We start from the raw sequence: 19,693 nt of genomic DNA, 5'->3' as shown, positions 1-19,693 counted from the left end.
GCCTGCGTGGCCCCGCCGATCCACCCGGACCCCTTCAGATACGGGCCGTACCCCACCAGACCGCTGGGCTGCCCCACCTGGAGAACACCCGCCCCGCCGCCGCCGCCGCGAAGAGTCGTCGTCAACCTCACCCAGGAGGAGGACCAGGCGGTCACTAATCTGCTGAAGCTGCACCACCTCGATGGAGCTGCACGAGCGGACCCGTCCCGAGTCGTTCGGCCGCCGCTCGACTCCGTCCTCGGACCGTTCGGTCCGTCCGCTTCGCCTCGGCTTGTATCCGTGGACTCGCCGCGTGCGAGGGAGACCTGTTCTGGGAATGAGGGAGGACGCTGGTCGGATATAGAGCTGGAAGCGGCCAACACTCTCATGAGTTTCTGTAACCAGAGGCGGGACACCTCATTGAGGAGCCAGAGCCCAAATAAAACAGGATCCTGTGCCGTGCCAGAGACCCGACAGACGACAAAAATCGAAGACTTCCCCAGAAACGGGCGACCGCGCTGACGATGTCGCCGAAAACGTCGCCGGCTCCACCCGTTCGAACCTTCGGCCTGCGGACGATCCTTCTCCGCCGGGTCTCGGAGGCAACTCGGCGTCATCTTCGCCGCCTTCGCTGCCCTCGAAGACGAGGGGCACGTCGAGAGTCTCTGGAGAGTCGTTACAGGTGCTGTGGAGGGAGCTCTCCGAGTCGGAGCTGATCGCCGTGGAGGCGCTCCTCAGCCTGGGAGACGTGGACAAAAGGCTGTGATCGTCTCAAACACCAGACTCTCATTCTGCCTCCTAGTTGTGTTTTTAAAGATTTCTTTCTTCTTTTTTTTTTTTTTTTTTTTTACACAACAGTTGCTCTGGAAAAACCTTTAACTTGGGAAAAAAACCATTGAGCCAAGTATTTATTTCCCTCTTGAAAACCAAATAAAAAACCTGTCTTTAAAATGTTGCGCCTTTGTGACTGAGAAACACACACCTCGCTAAAAAGACGTAACGTTTTTATTAAAAGCACGACTACTGTTTTGAAGGCGAAATGCCCCCCCCCCCCTTCTCCCCTCATAATTTACAACATATTGCACATTTGCAACGTATCCACAAATAATACCCAGTGTTCTCCAACCACGAGCTGCAGGGGGCGCTACAGTACAACTACACCAGACTCCAGCTACTGAAACACCACCAGCAGCACATTTACATGCATTTTCAAAGCTTCGTGTGTTGACGTCAGAAGTGTCGTCGTGTAGTTCTGTGCTTTGAATTCAATCCAAGGCACTTCCTCTTCAGACTTTTAAAATGTTCTGGACGTTTGTGCCGCCCGAGCGACACCCGATAGGGTTGCTGTGCGAGGCAGTAACGAGAGAGGATGAGTGCCGTTTTACGGCAACGCCCAGCTTCTTCTTTTTTTTTTTTTTTTGTACAATCCAGTCGAGCGACGACGTGCACGATCGGCATGTGAACTCGCCAGTTTTCCCGGCCGTCCCCGAGGAGGCCCGTGATGTTGTGAAGATGCTGTTGAACGCAAACACGCTCGTACCACGTAGTTTCTTTCAGCCTCATTTACGTAATCATCCGCCTCAACGCGCCCGAACCCCCTGTGATATAAATAAGGCGACGATCGCCAGGTCTGATTTGACGTTTCATAACAGTCGCCCTTCTCCTTTTAGCTTTCATTTCCCAGTTATTAGAAAACCCACATTTCAACACAAAACGAGTCCCTGAAAAAGTCCACTTCCTAAGAAGCTGGTCTCCCTCTATTTCTCCCTCGTTCCTACTGGAGCGCACGGCTCTTGCTGGTGGTGACCAAGGTGGCGGCTTGAATGACCCGGTAGCGCTCGCGGAGATTTCTCCTCTTCACGTGCTCGTTGGTGATCTCTACGACGTTCGCGACGGGGAACCAGCCCTTCTGCCCGTCAGAGAGTCGGTTCCCTTCATACCAGCCTGGGGAAAGAAAAGAAGAAGAGGAGGAGGAGGAGGAAGGAGGAAGGAAGGAGGACAAACAAGGGAATATTGGAGGTTTCTGTATCGTTCATGCAAGAAAAGTCAAAAACAAATCAATAAACTGCTAAAGCGGAGGGTTGAGGATGGAGGCGGGAGGGAGGGAGCATGTCGGTGACACAGAGTCATATTAGTACACCGGACTTTTCACAGGAAACCTGTTTGTTCCACTGATGATGCCAAATATAGAAAGGATGGGGAAAAAAAAAATGACATAATGAGCACACATTGCTATCTCGACTGAGCAGTTTCAGGTGCGGGGGTATTGTTTGCTAAAAGAGGAAAAGCTTACAGGCCTGTACGTGAGCTCATTTGAATGTGCGGTGGTCAGTTTGTGTCCGATCATCAGGCGTTCTTACCCTCGTTGGTCTTGCGGATGACGTTGATGATCTCGGTGGGCTCCAGGGTGAGCTCGTCGGCCTGCTGGGCAGCGTACTGCTCCACACACTGCACCTGAGGACAGTCTGACACACACACACACACACACACACACACACACACACACACACACACACACACACACACACACACACACACACACACACACACACACACACACACACACACAGGATCTTTGAGCAGGGGTGCAATGCTCTTTGTTTACGTACTGAAACACACCTCCTGCTATTTTAAAAGATGGTTCAGGATTATTCATCTAAACTGTTATTGTCTGAATTCAGTCACAACACATTCCTGCAAATGTTTCAGAATAAAAGCTTTCTTAAGAAATGACTTTTGTCTCCGGAAATACTTGCAGGCTTTTAATTTGAAATGGACACAGGAAGTGTTGCGTTTGTAACTTTAATAAGACAAACGGGAGAACCATGAACATGTTATTTCCTCACTTAAAGGGGAAAAAAAAAAGTGGTTGTCGTTCGCGGTGTGTGTGTGTGTGTGTGTGTGTGTGTGTGTGTGTGTGTGTGTGTGTGTGTGTGTGTGTGTGTGTGTGTGTGTGTCTCTCTCTCCTCACCCCAGTCTTCATAAATCACTTCATCGTCTTCTCTGTCGGGGTTGGTGGGGTTTGGGAAGGCCGCCATCCACCTGTGCATGTCGGACCTGTTGATACAAACGGCTCCAACTTTAAAAGGGTCTCGCGCTCGGGACACATCCTGCCTGATGTGTGTAATAACAGGACGTTGTTAAGTGCACACAGTCGGCCCAGAAGTAATCAGGTAAAAAGGCCAAATGTTTGATTTTCTCGGTGAAAGTCGGCACAGGTTGGATCTATGAGAGGAGCAGGGCGTTGTTTTATTAATTTATCGTAGATACTACCATGAGGAGTTTCCAAAATTATAATTTTTCATATCTGACACATACACCGACTTTAGATAACTTATTTAATTTATCTACAATTTTCCTTTTTATGATTTACTTTTTAGATTGGATCAGCGGGAGGGATGTGCTGCCTGTGATTGGTTCTTAGGTTGTGAAGCAGATGATTTACAGTAAAACAGCCAATCAGAGCAGCTTCGAGTCGGGTTTCCAAATATGAAGACTATTGTTTTTCTTTGTAACGTGTTCGTAAAAATGCTGAACCGTCATAGAGGCTGTTGTCAGTCGATTTAAGAGTCGAGTGCGTACTTTTCACAGTCAGTACTCACTGGGAGGGAGCTTTGAAGAGCCGCTCCATCATGCGTCCCTGGTGGTTTTCCAGCAGCGTGAGGCTGAAGCAGTGCTCGTGGGGGACGGCGCCGCTCCCACCTTCATCCACCGGCTGCACCTGAACCAGGGAGCGATGGGCGTGGTCGACCACCACGAAACGCTCCGCGCTGTTCAAGACATCGAACGGGAGAGCAGGATGTACATTAACGGCAAAGTAGGACTGACGGCCAAGTCGTACTTTTTGCATCTCTTCTCTTCCTCTCTTTTCTTTTGGCACCACTTCCTGCTACATTTGAGAACGTTTGGAGTCACTTCGCTCGTGATGCCATACATACACATAACGTATTACATCATTAAAAAGACACAAAAACAAAGAACAATTTATGTTTTATGTAGCTGTAGCAAATATATGTTAAGTCATTTCATAGGCTGTGTTCAAAATGGCGTACTTCCCTTAGTACATTAGGATATAGTACTCTGACATGTTAGTACACGGACTTGTGTACTACTTGAATTTGGTAGTTTTGCCTCAAACCGCACAATGTTGTTTTATACTTCCCAGAAATTACCGCAACATTTCAATGCATCACCTCCTCACGTATCTGCAGCTTTAATTATTTTACCCTGTTTATCAGGGTAGTGCTACTGAAGAAGAAACACTTGTGTGGTGTTCAGGAACCGCTGAGTGTGTGATTGTGTCCTTTTTGGACCGTCTTGAATGCGTCATCTGGCTACTTTGCAATAACTCTGCATGTTTCCGTACTTGAGTGTGAACGCACTTGTGCACCCAAAATAGTGACTGTCTTCTTTATATAGATTTTTTTTAAGCAAGGATTGTAATTTATCTGCAAAATCAAAGGCTGAAAATGTCGACATCGCTCAGCTCTACTGTTTAACACTTCTTTTTTTTTTTAAACTACGGCAACGTTTTTCTGTTTGTTCAATCAATCAGCGAGTTGTGCCTCACCCCTTCTTGGTGGCGATGATGAGCAGGTCGTTGAAGAGGAAGAGGTAGATGGGAGTGAACTTCGCCCTCATGTTGAAGAGCGTTCCTCCTTTGGACATCTCCTGGAGCTCTCCCTTCTTCTCCAGGTATCGAGTCTGAGAGACGATCGGGATGGCCTGACGACGACAGACGGCGAGGAGGAGGAAGCTTTTACCTCCTTTCAAAATAAAGGAGCGACGTACGCGGAAAAAAACCAAACTGGTGTTTTTACCTTCAGCTTGTCGAACTCCAGCGTTTTAGAGACGTGAATCAACTCCTCCATCTGTCTCATCTTTCCCACCTGAGTGTTGCACTCGGCAATAATCTGAGAGTGAAAAAGGGGGAAATTATTCAGTCGAGTCGAGAGAAATCCTTTTTCCTTTCACACTTAAAAGAACCCATATCGGGTTCCTTCCTCTGGCCTCAGAGGCACTTCTGACTCACTGCCACGACACTCAAGGAAATCCTTCATTCAGACAATAGCTGACATCTCATTTCCAGAAGCATGTGAGACGTTTAAAGGTCAAATTATGCGTCTGAAGAGTGACGGGTGTTTACCTTCGACACAAAAGCCAAAGCCTTGGAGGCCGTCTGCTCCTCTTTCGTCCCCTCCTTTGTTCTCCTCAGGATGTTCTGCAACGACAAACAACAACTTTCTATTTCTGCAACGGACACACATCGTCGGCAGGACGCATTCCCCCCCCCCCCCCCCCCCCCGTCCCAGCGCAAACAAACAAGGCCGGGGCGTGTGAGGCGAGGTGAGTCCGTGTGTTTGCTGATAGGTCTCAAGGCGGCGAGGAGCCAGAGAGGAGAAGATTGCAGCGGAATGAGAACATTCCTGCGGCAAAACACCGTGATGAACTCGAGGCCGCTGCCTTTCAGCGTCTGGCGGAGACAGAAGGGTCAGTTATGCAAAATATTTAAGCGAACTTCATTGCTGTCATGCTCCACCGACGTTGTTACGTCACTGACCTGCTGAGCTTTTCTCTCACGGGAGAAGAAAACCAGAAGCACATTTCTACTTTCTCAAATAAATAGAACATATTTTAATACGACACATTTATTTCCCAATGGGATTATTAAACCATCTTGGCTTTACAGGAAGATCCCAAAGGGACCGAACCGTTTGTCTTTTCTAATTAATCTGTAGTTTGGAGTCACAGATGCTGTTTTAGCCTCGCGTCCACTAATTATGTGTGTAGACTGTGGTTACAAACACAGAACGCCCTGGAGAGATGATATATCTCATCTGGGCCGGGAACGCCTCATGGATCCCACTGGAGGAGCTGGAAATCGTTGCCTTTGAGAGGGACGACAAGCTAAATTCTGCCGCCACGGCGACCTGACCTCAGACATGTGGCAGAAAACGGACTGATGGGCAGTGTAGTTATGTTACTGTTGTTCTGCTTGAAGGAGTAGTTGGACATTTTGGACACATGAGAAGACTGACACCACTTTCAATCCTCCTTCATTAAGTATTAAGCGACAGCAATTAGCTTATCTTAGAAACAGAGAGAGCAGAACGTTCGCCGGATTCGGCCTTGAAAAATGTCTTATCGAGCTCGGTAATGATGCACTAACGTGATTTACTACAAGATGCTGTTTGCTTGTGTGTTGATATGCAAACTGAAATATCAACGGGCTGACTTTTGTTTTCTACTCGGGTAGAAAAGGAGGTAGTACGAGGTGCCGGGGAAAAATGAGAGGCGACCCAACGGCTGAGTGGTTAGGGTGCCGACCACGTGAGCGCTACGCTGAGCAGAGAGTTCATGGTTTGAATCCCAACGATTAGTGCTTTTGAAAGACCTGCCGAGGTCTGTTGGTCTGCTGGTAGAAGACGCACTGGTTCACTGGGCAGCCTGAATGCATGGCGCTACATGAGGAGCACAAACTGGGGCTGGATCGCACGCAGAGCTGAGACGGGGTTTACTGTCTTTAAGCTCATCGCCTCCCGGCTGTATGTTTTCCTACTTCGTCAATGCGTCTCACCTCAATGAGCATTTTGATGCGCGTTATTCGCTGGAAGGGCAGCAGCAGGAAGGACATGAAGGGCAGCCGCTGGCACTGAGGCGACTCCTGAAGACGGGAGATGACGGCCGCAAACTGCGCGTTGTTCTTCCTGCAGATAAAAATATCACTTTATGTACGAGTCAACGCGATAGAGACCCAAACAAACCGCCTGCGTTCCTTCCAGCTCTATCTCCAAGGTCAATATGAACCGATTCCTTACATGATCGCCGTGTAGGTCTTCTCCTGGTAGATCTGGTTGCGGACGTAGTCGATGTAGGCGGGGAAGTTGTGCTGGGCGTGGTAGTGGATGATGTCACAGATGTCAGGGAAGACCAGCTCCTTAAATATGCGGTCCTCCAGGTCTTTCAAGAACCTGTGGAATCAGACGGTAAAGGTTTCATTATAAAGCTGCGGGCGACCTCGTAGTGAAAGTTCGAAGAACCACGAAGAACAACCAGATAAAGACTTTGTTTTCTTTGTGCTCCACGTGGCTTCAAAAGTCAAGAAATCACGTTTTTCTCTCATCATCTTTCATCCAGAAGTCATAAATCGCCCTCCAATTTCCCTTCATCTCCCGACATCCTTCTTCTCACCTCTCGCTGACCTCTCGGACCCGCAGGATGTTAGAGAAGAGGGTTTTTCTGTCTCTGATGATCATTGTCACTTCCAGGTCCCGGCTGTCCAGGAAGTGTTCGGTCAGAACGCGGAGGGATCGAAGGTAAGAGGCCTCCGATGTCAGAACCTCGAACATGCTCTGCCGGGAACAACGGGAGAGATGTTCGGAATTAAAAAGGGAATCAAGGAGGCAGGAAAACAGGCCATTTTTTTTAAAAAATTTATCCAAAAGACGTAATTAAGAAGATGTCATTATAATAGAGCGAGAAAAAGTCTAATATGTTACTTGTAAATGTTTTTGTTTCGATTGTATTTTTTGTAAACTAATCTATTTTTAAATCTATACACACAAATTGATTCACAAATTAAAATAACATCTATGTATAAAATCCATCTGCTGTAGTTGTTACTTGATATGTGGATTTTTTTTTAATTAGAAATATAATTTTTTTTTTACACATTTTGCCTTTATCTGATGGAGTAAAGCAGAGAAACAGATGATTGTCATCCTCATTGTTTTTTTTAATTTATTAAATTCAGAATTGTATCTCGGTTAAATCCCACCGTGACTCTGTGTGTTCGCAGCGTTTCCACAACTAAACTACCTGACCAAAAAAAAACTGCTGAGAACAAAAATCACTTCCGGTACTTTCATGGATTATTTTGTCCTCCTGTTCTGCCTCGTGTTGTGAAGTTGAAACTGTGACTGGAAAAGCTTTCAAGAACTGCACACCGGCTGGATCGATATCTGGGAGTTATACGGTGACGCAGAATGGACTCTAATTTATATATAATTTATATATAAGCGTCACATTATTACTTTAAAATGGGATTTCAAATGTGATGCTGCATCTCTCCTTTCTCCTCTCAGCCTTATCGATTTCTCTTTATGGAAACTCCCCTCCATGCATTAGCCTCTTTTTCCCTTCCCCTCCCCTTTCTCCCCTTTCTCCCCTTTCTCCCCTCTCTCCTCTCCTCTCCTCTCCTCTCCTCTCCTCTCCTCTCCTCTCCTCTCCTCTCCTCTCCTCTCCTCTCCTCTCCTCTCCTCTCCTCTCCTCTCCTCTCCTCTCCTCTCCTCTCCTCCTCCTCCTCACCTCCTGGTACTTGCACTGTTCAGGCGTGAGCTGCTCCAGCACTCCACTGTCCCGTACAGCTGGGAGGTCCTGCCACAGGGTGCTCTGACCCGGGGTGGGCACGGGGCTGCTTGTGAGTGCTCCATTCCCGGTCCCGGTCCCGGTCCCGGTCCCGGCCCCGGAGCGACGGGCGGTCCAGTCCATCGCATAGTCCGCACTCGTTTTACTGATGTTTCGGCAAACTGTCTGCCGACGGATCTCCTTGGTGATGACGGTGGCGCGGTAGGTCTGGTACAGAGGCTCTGAGGGGAAACGAGTAGAGAAGATGTTGTTCCCACCAGACGATATAATTATACACTTTATCGCCTGTTTATTACCTGCAGAATCAAACCCAATATATTACAACAGCCTTGTCATATTTGGACATTGTTTACTTTTTATTCTTTGTGACATTTTATCCATTGAATCAACTCTTTTTGATATTCATTTTTTAACTTGAACTTTTTAACTTAACTTTCATTTCATTACAACTTTATTTGTACTGATACTTTCAAGTTAAATTAGCGGACACGACCAACTCAGCACTTTTTCAGGGAAAGGGTCAGTTGGTGTTTGGTTGACATACTGATCATTTCTCCTGTTAAAAGTATCACTATGATACCTCAGCGGATCTGATTTATCTTTGTCCTTCGTGGTTCAGTCTTACCGTCCTGCAGGCGAGACTCAAAGATGAACGAAATCTCCCTCCTGAGAGACTCCCCTCTGAGTGGGCACGGGAAGCAAGCATGTACAGAGGAGACAAGAATCAGTCACAATATTTATAGAAACACCTGTTAACTCTTCAGTTTTCTCTTAATGTCAACAAAATACCACACGAGGAATCAAACCGTTCCTACATACTGTTCGCCCTCCGTTCTCTGTGTAGTTTTTAGTGAATGTTACTTAAACAGGAGTAAATGGTCCACTTGTTAGGGACTATTTTCTGTGTGGATTCATACTCGTTCGGAGCATTCACGGCAGCAGGATGGTGAATGTTGGACTGATTGAAGATAGAAGAAAGCGGCCAGATTTCGTGGTAACACAGATGTGTGTCACTTAGAGCAGCAATGTGACGAACCGATGTGTTCTTAGTGAATTTGAGTCGACAACGGATGTCACGTCGCAGAGGAATACGAGGCTAAAGTGATTGACAACTCACAGGTCTTCCACTGTGTCGTCCTTCTCTCCCTCACTGCCTCCATTCTCCTCTCCTAGCAAAAACAAAAAAAGACAAATGGGGTCATTGCTTTTGCAGATAATGAATGTGTGCATCATTCATGACTCATTTCAGCAGAGATAATATTATTTGTTCAACCTTTTCTCTGTGTGAGGGACTGCAGCGAGGCACTGCTGAGCCTCCTGGGATCCGTCTTCGGAGTTGGAGGTGGGAGTCTGTGAGGCAGGAGGGGGCTGGTGGGAGGCGGGGTGATGGCTCGCTGAGGGCTCAGCCCGCTGCCGGTGGAGCTGCTGGGGGAGGAGGGTCGGAGAGTCCGCCACTCCTCCAACGTGGGCTGGGGGAGAGGGATGCCGGCCCGGTGCACCGGCGTCAGGCTGCGGCTCTCCTGAGGCACGGGCATCCTCGGCGGGATGGCCGGCGGAACGTCCTCCGGGCTGGAGACGGGTTCCGTGTCTGTCTGGAAGTCGGACGTGGGGTCGGAGGTGCTGTAGGACAGTTTGCACCGACGGACCGGTTTGCGCACTTTGATGACAGGAACATCCGGCTCCTTCTTCAGAGTGGGGTCGACCACAGGCAGCGTGACCTCGTAAATGTTTTCTTCTTCATTTTGGACGGGTCTGTGCTGGACTGGAGGGGACTGAGAACATTTTGGGGGAACGGGGGGAGACTGGGAGCGGGTGACCGCAAGGGAGGCGAGGACGGCGTGGGGACCCGGGTCCGAACGCCTCCTGTTCTCGGCGATCAGAATGTCCAAAGACTGATGGAACTTAGTTTTTTCTTGTTTTAACACCTGGTTCTCATCGGGCACAAAAGTCCTGTCCAACTCGTCCCCGGCCTCACTGTCCCCTTCCCCTCCTCGCTCCTCTACCTCCTCGTCCTCCTCCCAGTCCTCCCCGTCCTCCGCCCGCTGCTCGTCCACATCGGTGCCCTCCTCCTCCTCCTCCTCCTCTTCCTCCTCTCCTTCCTGCCCTCCGCCGTCCTCCAGGTCCACAGGCACCCATATCAGTTTCATGCCGGGCCGATGGAGGTGGCACACGCAGCTGCAGCCAGAGTCGCAGCAGGGGCTGTGGGGCGTGTCCGGACTTAGCTCCGCCTCCACGTCACCTCCGCCAATCAGCTGAACATCCACTTCTTTTCCATCAGGCGCTGCATAAAAAAAAAACACAAAAAACACAAACTGTTTTCAGAAAACACAAAGGAGGTAAATCAGCGTAAACTTGTCTGACATTCTGTATTTTTTCCAAATGCTGTAATTTTTCTCGAACACAAAGCTGACGGGTGTGGACGAGCCGTTTCCGCTCTGCTTCTTTCCTCCATGTGTGTCCCCTGATAGGGCGGCTCACTTTCATTAAGAGCTTTTTTTGGTTTGCCCCCCCCCCCTCCATCTGCTCTTCTCATCACAGCTGCACGTTTTCACACTGGACTGCCGAGTCAGCAGTTCGTCATTATGCAAATGCAGCGCGTTTGGAAGTGGTGTCTTCAAATATTAATGGAAAGTTTGGAGCACAGCAAGCGGAAAAATCCAATATTGACGAAAGGAAATGGATGAAAGAGAGTGTGTGTGTGAGGGGGGGGGACGGTGGGGGTCGGGGGGGATGAGGATGAAGGTCAAACAGGTCAGAGAGGGAGGAGGTGGAAGGAATGGCGAGGGAATAAAAGGCAGAAAAACAAAGCAGTGAAACAATTCCACTTATTTTACAAATTAGCCGTCGCCGTGCTCGTGACGCCAGCGACGGGAATGCTGAGACTCAGAAGAGGTGAATATTTGTGATTCTGAGTGAAATGTCTCAACAACTATCAGAAGGGTTGTCATAGTAATAATAATAATAATAATAATAATAACTTTTCATCTCGGGTCAACACCAGGTCTAAATTCTAGTTGCCTCGTAACCTCAGCTCTACTTTGTGTTCACACGCTGCCAAACATCACAACAGTATCGCTGCTCCACATCTGTGTGCTAACAGTTAACACTACCATTTGTTGGCATAATGCTGACATCAGCATGTTGCTCATTGCACTGCTGAGCTTGGTACAGCCTCACAGAGCGGGGAACCATATTAATCTTCTTTTCTTTTATTGCTCATTTAACAGTTACATGAATTTAAATGACATACAAAGGAAAGTTTTTTTTAATAATTGCTAAAATATCTAATGTCATCTTTTTAATCGATTAGTCCACGGACAATATTTTTTGATAATGAAAGACAAAATGTAAAATATCATTTAGCATTGAGTTTTGGGAAAATATGTTTTTACATTTTTAAAGTTTAAATGATGAATTTAAAAACATTTATCAGAGTAACTGATGTGAAAATAACCAATCAGTTGCAACCACGAAGAGATTATTTTCTTTTAAAGCTGATGTCATAACTGAGAGTACCTGAGGTCTGATTGAAAGGTTTTTCTTTCCAACAGGGAACCAAAACAAGGGAAGTGATAATAATGAAGTATAACAGAAGAGGGAACACAAAAGTCTCCAATGAATCAGAGGAACAATTTAATGTCACTTATTCCGGTTTCCCTTCACAATAAAGTGGATCGTCATGACACAGCAAAGAACATTGATCAATAAACTTCAGATTAAAACTGAAAGCACGATAAGACAGATATCAAAACTGCAAGTAAACACGGCGAGCTTAACTTCCACATTACTTGATTCTTAGGAGCATTCTCACACACACACACACACACACACACACACACACACACACACACACACACACACACACACACACACACACACACACACACACACACACACACACACACACACACGCACACACACATTGAGCTGACTGACTAGTTTGTGGCGGCACCACACCTCTCTGTCTGAGAGTTCACTAACCTGTACATCTAACACCAAATCAATCCCGACTCGCACGCAAATATCTTTATCTTTAACTCTTTGCATCAAGTGTCCCAAAATGTAAAATCCTGTTCCGCCTTCGAGTTTATTCAAGAGTTTTTGCCTTTTTAGTCTCAAACGTGTGGAACTGGCTGAGTGTGAGCCTGTCAGACGACATGAGGACTTAAAGAGAATGAACTAAATGTCACCTGATCTTTGGCCTAAAAAGTTGCAATGAGTCATTTTGCTGGAAGGTAAAAGTGTAAATCGTGTGACACGTTACTCTCGAGCATCTTTGGGAACATCGGTGAGGTGAAGACCACCCTACCTGATCGACCTCCTCCCACGCTCTCCATCTGTTTCTGCAGGATGCGGCTCCTCTTCATGGGCAGCGGCGGCGCCTGCTCCGTCCTGACCTGCAGCCGGAGACCGCTGCGGCCCGGTTTGGGCTTGATCGTGGGCGGCCTTTTGAACCGCTTATTCGCTGTGGTTTCTGCAGTACCGTTGGTGGGTTGTTCCCCCTGTTCATTGGACGCCTGTTTGCTGAACTTGTTCACAATTCTCTTCACCTTCCCACTGGAGAGGCTGGACATGTCCCCCTGAGGAGAGGAGCTGGTTTGCGCAGCCGGTTTCGGAGGGATCTCCGGTCTCGCCTTGGCTTCGGCCTTCATTGGTGAAGGAGACGCGGTCCGGTCCTGGACAGACATGGCGGCTGGAGCGTGTCTTCTCTTACGGCTGACCTGACCAAACGGCGGTCAGGCTGTGAGGGCAAAGGTCAACGTGGGCACATCATCATCACCACCTGGTGAGTAAACAGAGAGGACGAAAGAATATAAGAGATTTATATTAAACATTTGCAGCGAGGAAATGAGCATTAGATAATACAGCAGTTCTATTACAGTATAATCCACAGTGAGACTTTGAGCTCTCTCTCTCACACACACACACACACACACACACACACACACACACACACACACACACACACACACACACACACACATCTCAGGCACAAAAGGACTTTGTGCCGTAAGGAAAACACTCCTTTATTGTGACATCAGTCATACCTACAGCGGCGTTTGAAAGTTTGTTTGCAATTTTATGATTCCTAAGAGTCCTTTCCGAGTCCTAAAAGTAGATGAAGAGAACCTAATTAAACAAAAGAGACCAAAATATTATACTTGGACATTTATAAATTGAGGAAAACTATGTTATATATGTTTGAGTGGTAAAAATATGTGAACCTCCACGATCTGCAGCTGATTAATTTGAAGTCAGTGTGAATATGGGCGTGAAGTCTGAGCGTCAACAGCATGTTTGTTGAAGTGTATCGTCACGTACAAAAGGAGAATTCAGAGGAGCTCAGACGAAAAGATATCGAGGTTATTTATAACCATTGTTACTCAGTGAGGCGCGTTGTCACTGCAGGCTTCTCTCACATCGTCTGATGTTAACGTTCACGAAGAGAAAATGCAACGACAGCAGTCCAAAAAAAAAAAAAAACATTTTTTGAACCTCTCTGTTCAACAGAGCCACAAATTAGTCCGTCCATTTAAATCAATCAACACATCTCTCAATCGTACTGAATGACAACTGACCATTATAAACCTCATGAAAGAGCTGCCGTATTACACTTAAAGTCTGTCCGTGGTTTGAATGTGACGATCCCTCACATGTTAGTCCAACTTCTTACATTGTTATTTATTAATGAGCCCCTGCTCAAAAGTACAACCCTATTTATTTATTTACCGTTTGAAAGCCCTGGATGTGTCAGCAGAACAGTCAGATTTCCATTTCAGACTGTGGAAAGTCTGCAGCAGAGCCGAGATCTTTTTTTTTTTTTTTTTTTTCCACATTTGATATGGTGAAATGACATTTTCTTCCTTCATTTTCTGGCATAAGAATACAGTTTCATGTGATTCATGACACACAGGTTCAGTAAGTTTTAACAGTTAACAGTTAGCAGTATGAATAGAAATGTCTATTAATAAACTCCACCCCGTCAACTGCTGCCCCGACAGGTGGAGTAGCATTGAGCAACCGTGTGTGTTCTCATGCACATGTATCAGCACCCTTACTTGTCCTTTATTTATTTTATTTTATTTTCTTCCATGTGTGTGTGTGTGTGTGTGTGTGTGTGTGTGTGTGTGTGTGTGTGTGTGTGTGTGTGTGTGTGTGTGTGTGTGTGCGACAGCTGATGTCATACCAAACAAGGGTTAGTCATCCTCTGAGTCACTCAGAAACAAGAGCAGGAGCTCTACGGTAAAACGTGCCGGCGCTGCTTTGTCTGATTCCTTGATGAGTTAATTTAGCGTGTAGCTGCAAGCATTTAGCATCACACACGTCACTGAGCAGCTGTAACGCAGCAGTGAGTCGCACTGATTAATCATTTAGTATTTAAAATCCACATCCATGTGGGTCTGTCAGCTGCTCCGGACTGAGATACCTCCGACATAATTTGGCTTGAAAATGACTTGTTGATTAGTGGAAATATTCTGTTTAAATGATATGAAAGTAATAGTCAACTGGAGTAAATGGACGCTGGTTCTATTTGACATAATTACTAGTTAAGAGTCCTATTTAGCACTGCTGATGAGGTATATACATATGAAATTATTATTTATTATCAACACATGTTCTACCAGATTCTTAAAGGGGCACTGCGACACTTTTATAAATGAAAGTGAGTGAACTCATCGCAGTAATACAGGAGGAGGTTTTAAAGAGTATAAAAAGAGTATTTATCGCCACAGGATTTACAAATATTCATCGTCTATTATCTGGTCTATGTTTGAAACTGGAGATCTTTTGAAAAATGAAGACATTTGCCAGGCATTGATGGTCTCATTAAAAACACTTATCAAATAACAAGTCACTTTGCTGTTGATTCATTTGTCGATTATTTTCTTGATTAATCAGTTTGCCGTTTGGTCTTTAAAGTGTCACAAAATGCCGACCAGCGTTTGACAAAGCTGACGGTGCAGCCGAAGATGTCTCGACCGACGGTCTACCAGCAAACGACTCCCAGTTTATTATCACAGTGGACCCACCACAGACACCAGCCCACTGTAATGGTTTCTGAACTTGAAAGTCAACTCGAGCCAATAACACAAACCGGTTGCTATTTATGATCGAAAGAGTACATCCAGCAAGTCAGACTGGTTGGGTTGGGATCGAGTTAGCATATAATAAAGAGACACGCAGAGTTTCATGTGTCAGGCTGAGAGGAACACCTTTCTGGGCTGACGAACAGCCACGTATGAAAAAAATTAAAACAGCACAAAATGTCCTTCTTTAGTACACGTACTGCTCCTTTTCTGATGCTCTCCTTAACGTTATTCCTTTGAGATTTAAAGTGTTCACATCCACAGTTTTCCAAAATATACTGAGACATTTTTTTCCAGAATAAAAACAACTCTCAGACATCAGGGAACACAACAATAGCAGCGTTGGACGTGCGTGGGTGGAAAGTAGGTCTTCCAGGTTTCAATTTCGAGCCCTCCGGTAATTATCATTGTCCACACGGTGACAAACAAACCTCTAATAGGAGGGTGCGTTCCCCCCCGAAGCACTCTGTAGACAGAGGCAGCAGCACATTCGGACTGTGTGTTAATGCACTTATAGCTAAAATGAGACACTTGAGGTTACATCTTCCCCTCACTTCCTTTCAAGCAGCACCCATCAGACCTCACCTCTTTTGTTTCCCTCCGCTCTATTGACCCAGTTAGTTCAATAGCTGCGTCCTCCAGCCGACTGGACCCGACACACACTCGGGCCGGGTCAGTGGGCCAGTCATTCATTCCAGTCAGTGTATTTTGTCCTGGTTAACCCAATGCATATCAGACAGGGTGTGATCCCTTAAATAAAAAAGCGGCCCATTAACACAATACTCTGTGTGTGTGTGTGTGTGTGTGTGTGTGTGTGTGTGTGTGTGTGTGTGTGTGTGTGTGTGTGTGTGTGTGTGTGTGTGTGTGTGTGTGTGTGTGTGTGTGTGTGTGTGTACAGTATGCCATCTGCTCTAGAGACTAATGGGTTAGTGCGAGTGTATGAAATGGGTTAGGGTGGTGGGGGGCTTTAAGAGAGCTACTCTGCTGCCTGACCGGCATCAAGCAGTGTAATACATGCGATGTGGATGCAAGCTCCACGTTGGCCAGGAAGACGAGACGGAAAAGGTGTGTCAGGAAGGAAAACAGAAACACACACGGAGGCTAGGAAGCATGGAGGAAGAAGCATAGAAGGATATATGGTGAAATGATAGATAGATGGACGGATGGATCGATAGATATCTCTCTCTATATATATATATATATATATATATATACAGATAGATGTACATATTTATATATAGAGAGAGATACATATAGATATATATATTACACAGTAGCCTATGTGTGTTGTTTAGGTCTTATTAGAAGTTGCCAAGAGGAAAGTCACAATTTTAAGAAATCAGAAAGCTTCCGTAGGTGGTCAATAACAAAGAAAAATTAATGTAATGTTCATAAACTGTTCAAAACAGTTCAATGGGCTTTCAGAATTATGAAAAGCGGTTTATAAACAAAACATGTGTTATTATTACATTACACAACCAAAGCCGGACTGTAGCTCTTCATCTGTACTGTATTGTTTAATTCATACTGTTTTCACACTTTTCTTAACTGAGAAAATATCCCGTCAAAATGATTCTACCTGAGAAGATAATGCAGTGACACCACTGCAGTAAATAATAATTACTTTTTCAGTCAAAACAACGCCGCAATAATCTTGTAAAGCACTTTACAAGTGTTTCAGCGGTTTTCCATTGGAAAACTGGTGCTCGCAGGCTGAACCAAAGTGCACCTGCTAAACTAACTATAACGTCCTAATCTGGGTTAAAACATAAATTACAGAGACAAAAGATTTACCCGTGTAATCCAGACATGCTTGGATTTTTCTCCTCTGTCATTCGGCTCTAGAGTCGGCAGTCCAACATACTGCTCCTGGCTTTGGCAAGAAGGAATAAAAGCCTCAGGATAAAAAAAACCAACAAAAAAAAAACCGGTCAGGGGCGCAGCGACACAAGCGCACTTTAAAACTTAACTCGTCCCGAGTCGAAATAAAACGTCCGTTAAAAAAAAAAAAATCATCCCGTAAAAAAAATAAAAATAAAAAAAAAGCAAACGTGGTCAGTTCATCGTTGTTTCTCTGACATGTTCGTTGTGTGAGCACCCATCACCCCTCTGTTGTTGTCTCGTCTTTGTTACCAGCAGCATATGAGAAGTGAGGACGGGAGGAAGAAACGCAGCAGCACCCCCCTCCCCTCCCCTCCCAACCCCCCCCCCCCCACTGGGCCGGTTGGTAAGTTACAAACACTGACGTGTAACGGTTCCGGTAAAGAATTTCAAAATAAAACCATAGCTATATAAAGGCTGTGTAAACTACTCTAGAAACCAAGTATTATTATTATTTATTTTTTTTTTTAAATGTCACTTTAACAACATTGGCAGTTTGTTTATCTTCTTATCTTTATCAGAGGCATGACTAAAGGCATAACTGTGGAAAACATGCACGATATACAACATTAGCAAAAACACCTTTTAATCGAAGCTATTAAAGTATATGTCAATATGTGTTACTTTTTAAATATGTGTGCTTTTCTCTTGCATGATAATGCATGTATTTGGTTTATTCTCAAAACGTGCTTTAGCTCTTATCTCAGGGACTCTTATTTTGTCATACTTCCGGCACTTTCTGGGTGTTTAATTTTGAATGTAATAGCTATTTGGTATTTTAATCTATTGTACACCCCAAAAAAAAAAACTATCATTAACCTCTAGATGTATTTATTTAATGGTTAGTATCGGTGTTATTCCTCAACCGGTGGAGAAGCAGGTGCTTTGGCTGCTGTATAGGCCACGCCCCCTCCTCCTCCTCACACACACACACACACACACACACACACACACACACACACACACACACACACACACACACACACACACACACACACACACACACACACACCTCTGTGTTGCACTGGCATCCGACTCCCACAAGTCTTTGCTCCCACCTAGCGGTATAGTTTGGAACAGACGTGAAGTGCATTTGAAACAGGAGAAACTATATTCTTCTCGGATCACTCTGAAATGTTTGGTTTACACAATGCAAGAAGTAAAAATGATATATATATATTTTGTTAGTTGTAGGTTGTAATAGTTCTGCATATCAATATTTTATAAGAAGAACTCATATGACCAACTGTAAATCTTTCCTATTTAACATTTAGATTTATGGATTTATGTTGAAAACGTTTTAATCACTATAATTATCAAGACCAGTACTACTTCTAAAAATAACTATTTTGCCAGCCTAACTCAAATTCAAGTGTTCAATAAACTTCAATGCACATTTCTTGAGTATTTCTTGGCATCTGTTTTGAGTGACAATATGAGTATAAACTGTTTTAGACCTGTTTAGGATATCGTTGCACGGTGCTGTATTATAATGTTTTGTGAAACAAATTAATCACAATTACACTCTCAGATACGCTCGACTGGTTAATTTGGACATTTATACTTAGTTCCCATTGTTTTTTCAACAATATTTTATTACATTTGGTTCACCTTTTGTAGTTTGTATTATATTTATTTTGGATTTATTACAATTGTGACACCAAAAATGTGCACTGATGTTGTTATTGGTGACAGGCTACTGCAATGGCAACTATTTGGGTTAATTGCTGCAGGATTGGTATGGATACTGATCCAGGAAGGCAGGACACATGGATGAATGAGTCTCCCAAATTTGCCAGGAGCAGATGTTTAGGGACGACCTGGAAAATATTGTGAGTAGAAGGGGTATGGTGGGAAATCTGTGGTCTGGGGTCCCAACCGCAAACGTCCCCTCGCCAGGGGAAGAATTAGTTGTTATTATTATTTCTAGTACACTGACTTGAAGTTACTGTAACTTGCTCATAACTTACCTTAAAATGATATCTCATTGACTTGGGACTATTTGACAACTTTTGTCAACATCCCATCAATTAATTTACCATTAATAAAAAGAGTGAAATTTCATCATTTCTACTCGTTAACCCTCATTCTGTTTTCTAACTCGGAGTATTTTTTTTTGCTTTATTATACATATAATCATCACCCAGCTGGTGTTATTATTTTTTATTATTAATTTAATTTTTCTCTATTTGCAAGCTGCGTATAACTTCTGTAAAAGTATGACGCGCCGAAGCCTGAAAGAGCACGCAGGCCATTATGAATGAGAAGTAGACCCGGTTAGTTTAACGGACGTGAGACGCGGCGAGGAGCAGATAAGACCACTTATCTAAGATCAGTCCGAACAGCTGGTTTTAAGTATTTCACTCCTTCACGTGTCT

At 45.0% G+C, this 19,693-nt stretch overlaps 2 protein-coding genes across 2 annotated transcripts in view; one reads left to right on the top strand and one right to left on the bottom strand.

The window, feature by feature from the left end:
• The window catches only part of zpax4 (zona pellucida protein AX 4), a 13,181-nt gene extending 12,436 nt beyond the window's left edge, over window positions 1-745 (top strand). Inside the window, 2 exon segments of the mRNA XM_069707535.1 lie at window positions 1-273; window positions 446-745. The exon segment at window positions 1-273 is cut by the window's left edge and continues 27 nt beyond it. Coding sequence (XP_069563636.1) covers window positions 1-273; window positions 446-745 — 573 coding nt within the window.
• A 610-nt stretch (window positions 746-1,355) lies between these two features.
• arhgef15b (Rho guanine nucleotide exchange factor 15b) lies at window positions 1,356-17,590 on the bottom strand. Its single transcript, XM_069707639.1, has 16 exons — window positions 17,229-17,590; window positions 12,656-13,129; window positions 9,620-10,627; window positions 9,464-9,515; window positions 8,972-9,027; window positions 8,287-8,567; window positions 7,171-7,331; window positions 6,798-6,950; window positions 6,557-6,686; window positions 5,126-5,200; window positions 4,800-4,892; window positions 4,550-4,704; window positions 3,582-3,749; window positions 2,951-3,036; window positions 2,340-2,444; window positions 1,356-1,923 (listed from the first exon to the last, which is right to left on the bottom strand). The coding sequence occupies exons 2-16, from the start codon at window positions 13,032-13,034 to the stop codon at window positions 1,754-1,756; spliced, it is 3,072 nt and encodes a 1,023-aa protein (XP_069563740.1). The 5' UTR covers window positions 13,035-13,129; window positions 17,229-17,590; the 3' UTR covers window positions 1,356-1,753.
• Window positions 17,591-19,693: the final 2,103 nt, after the last annotated feature.

The sequence above is a fragment of the Brachyistius frenatus genome, unplaced genomic scaffold (genome assembly GCF_029030835.1).
Source record: "Brachyistius frenatus isolate BFR_SWC_R1_liver_20210118 unplaced genomic scaffold, ASM2903083v1 Contig_70, whole genome shotgun sequence".
NCBI classification, from domain to species: Eukaryota; Metazoa; Chordata; class Actinopteri; family Embiotocidae; genus Brachyistius; species Brachyistius frenatus.
Note: the sequence above shows the minus strand (reverse complement) of the source record. Positions and strands in the feature narration are given on the sequence as shown.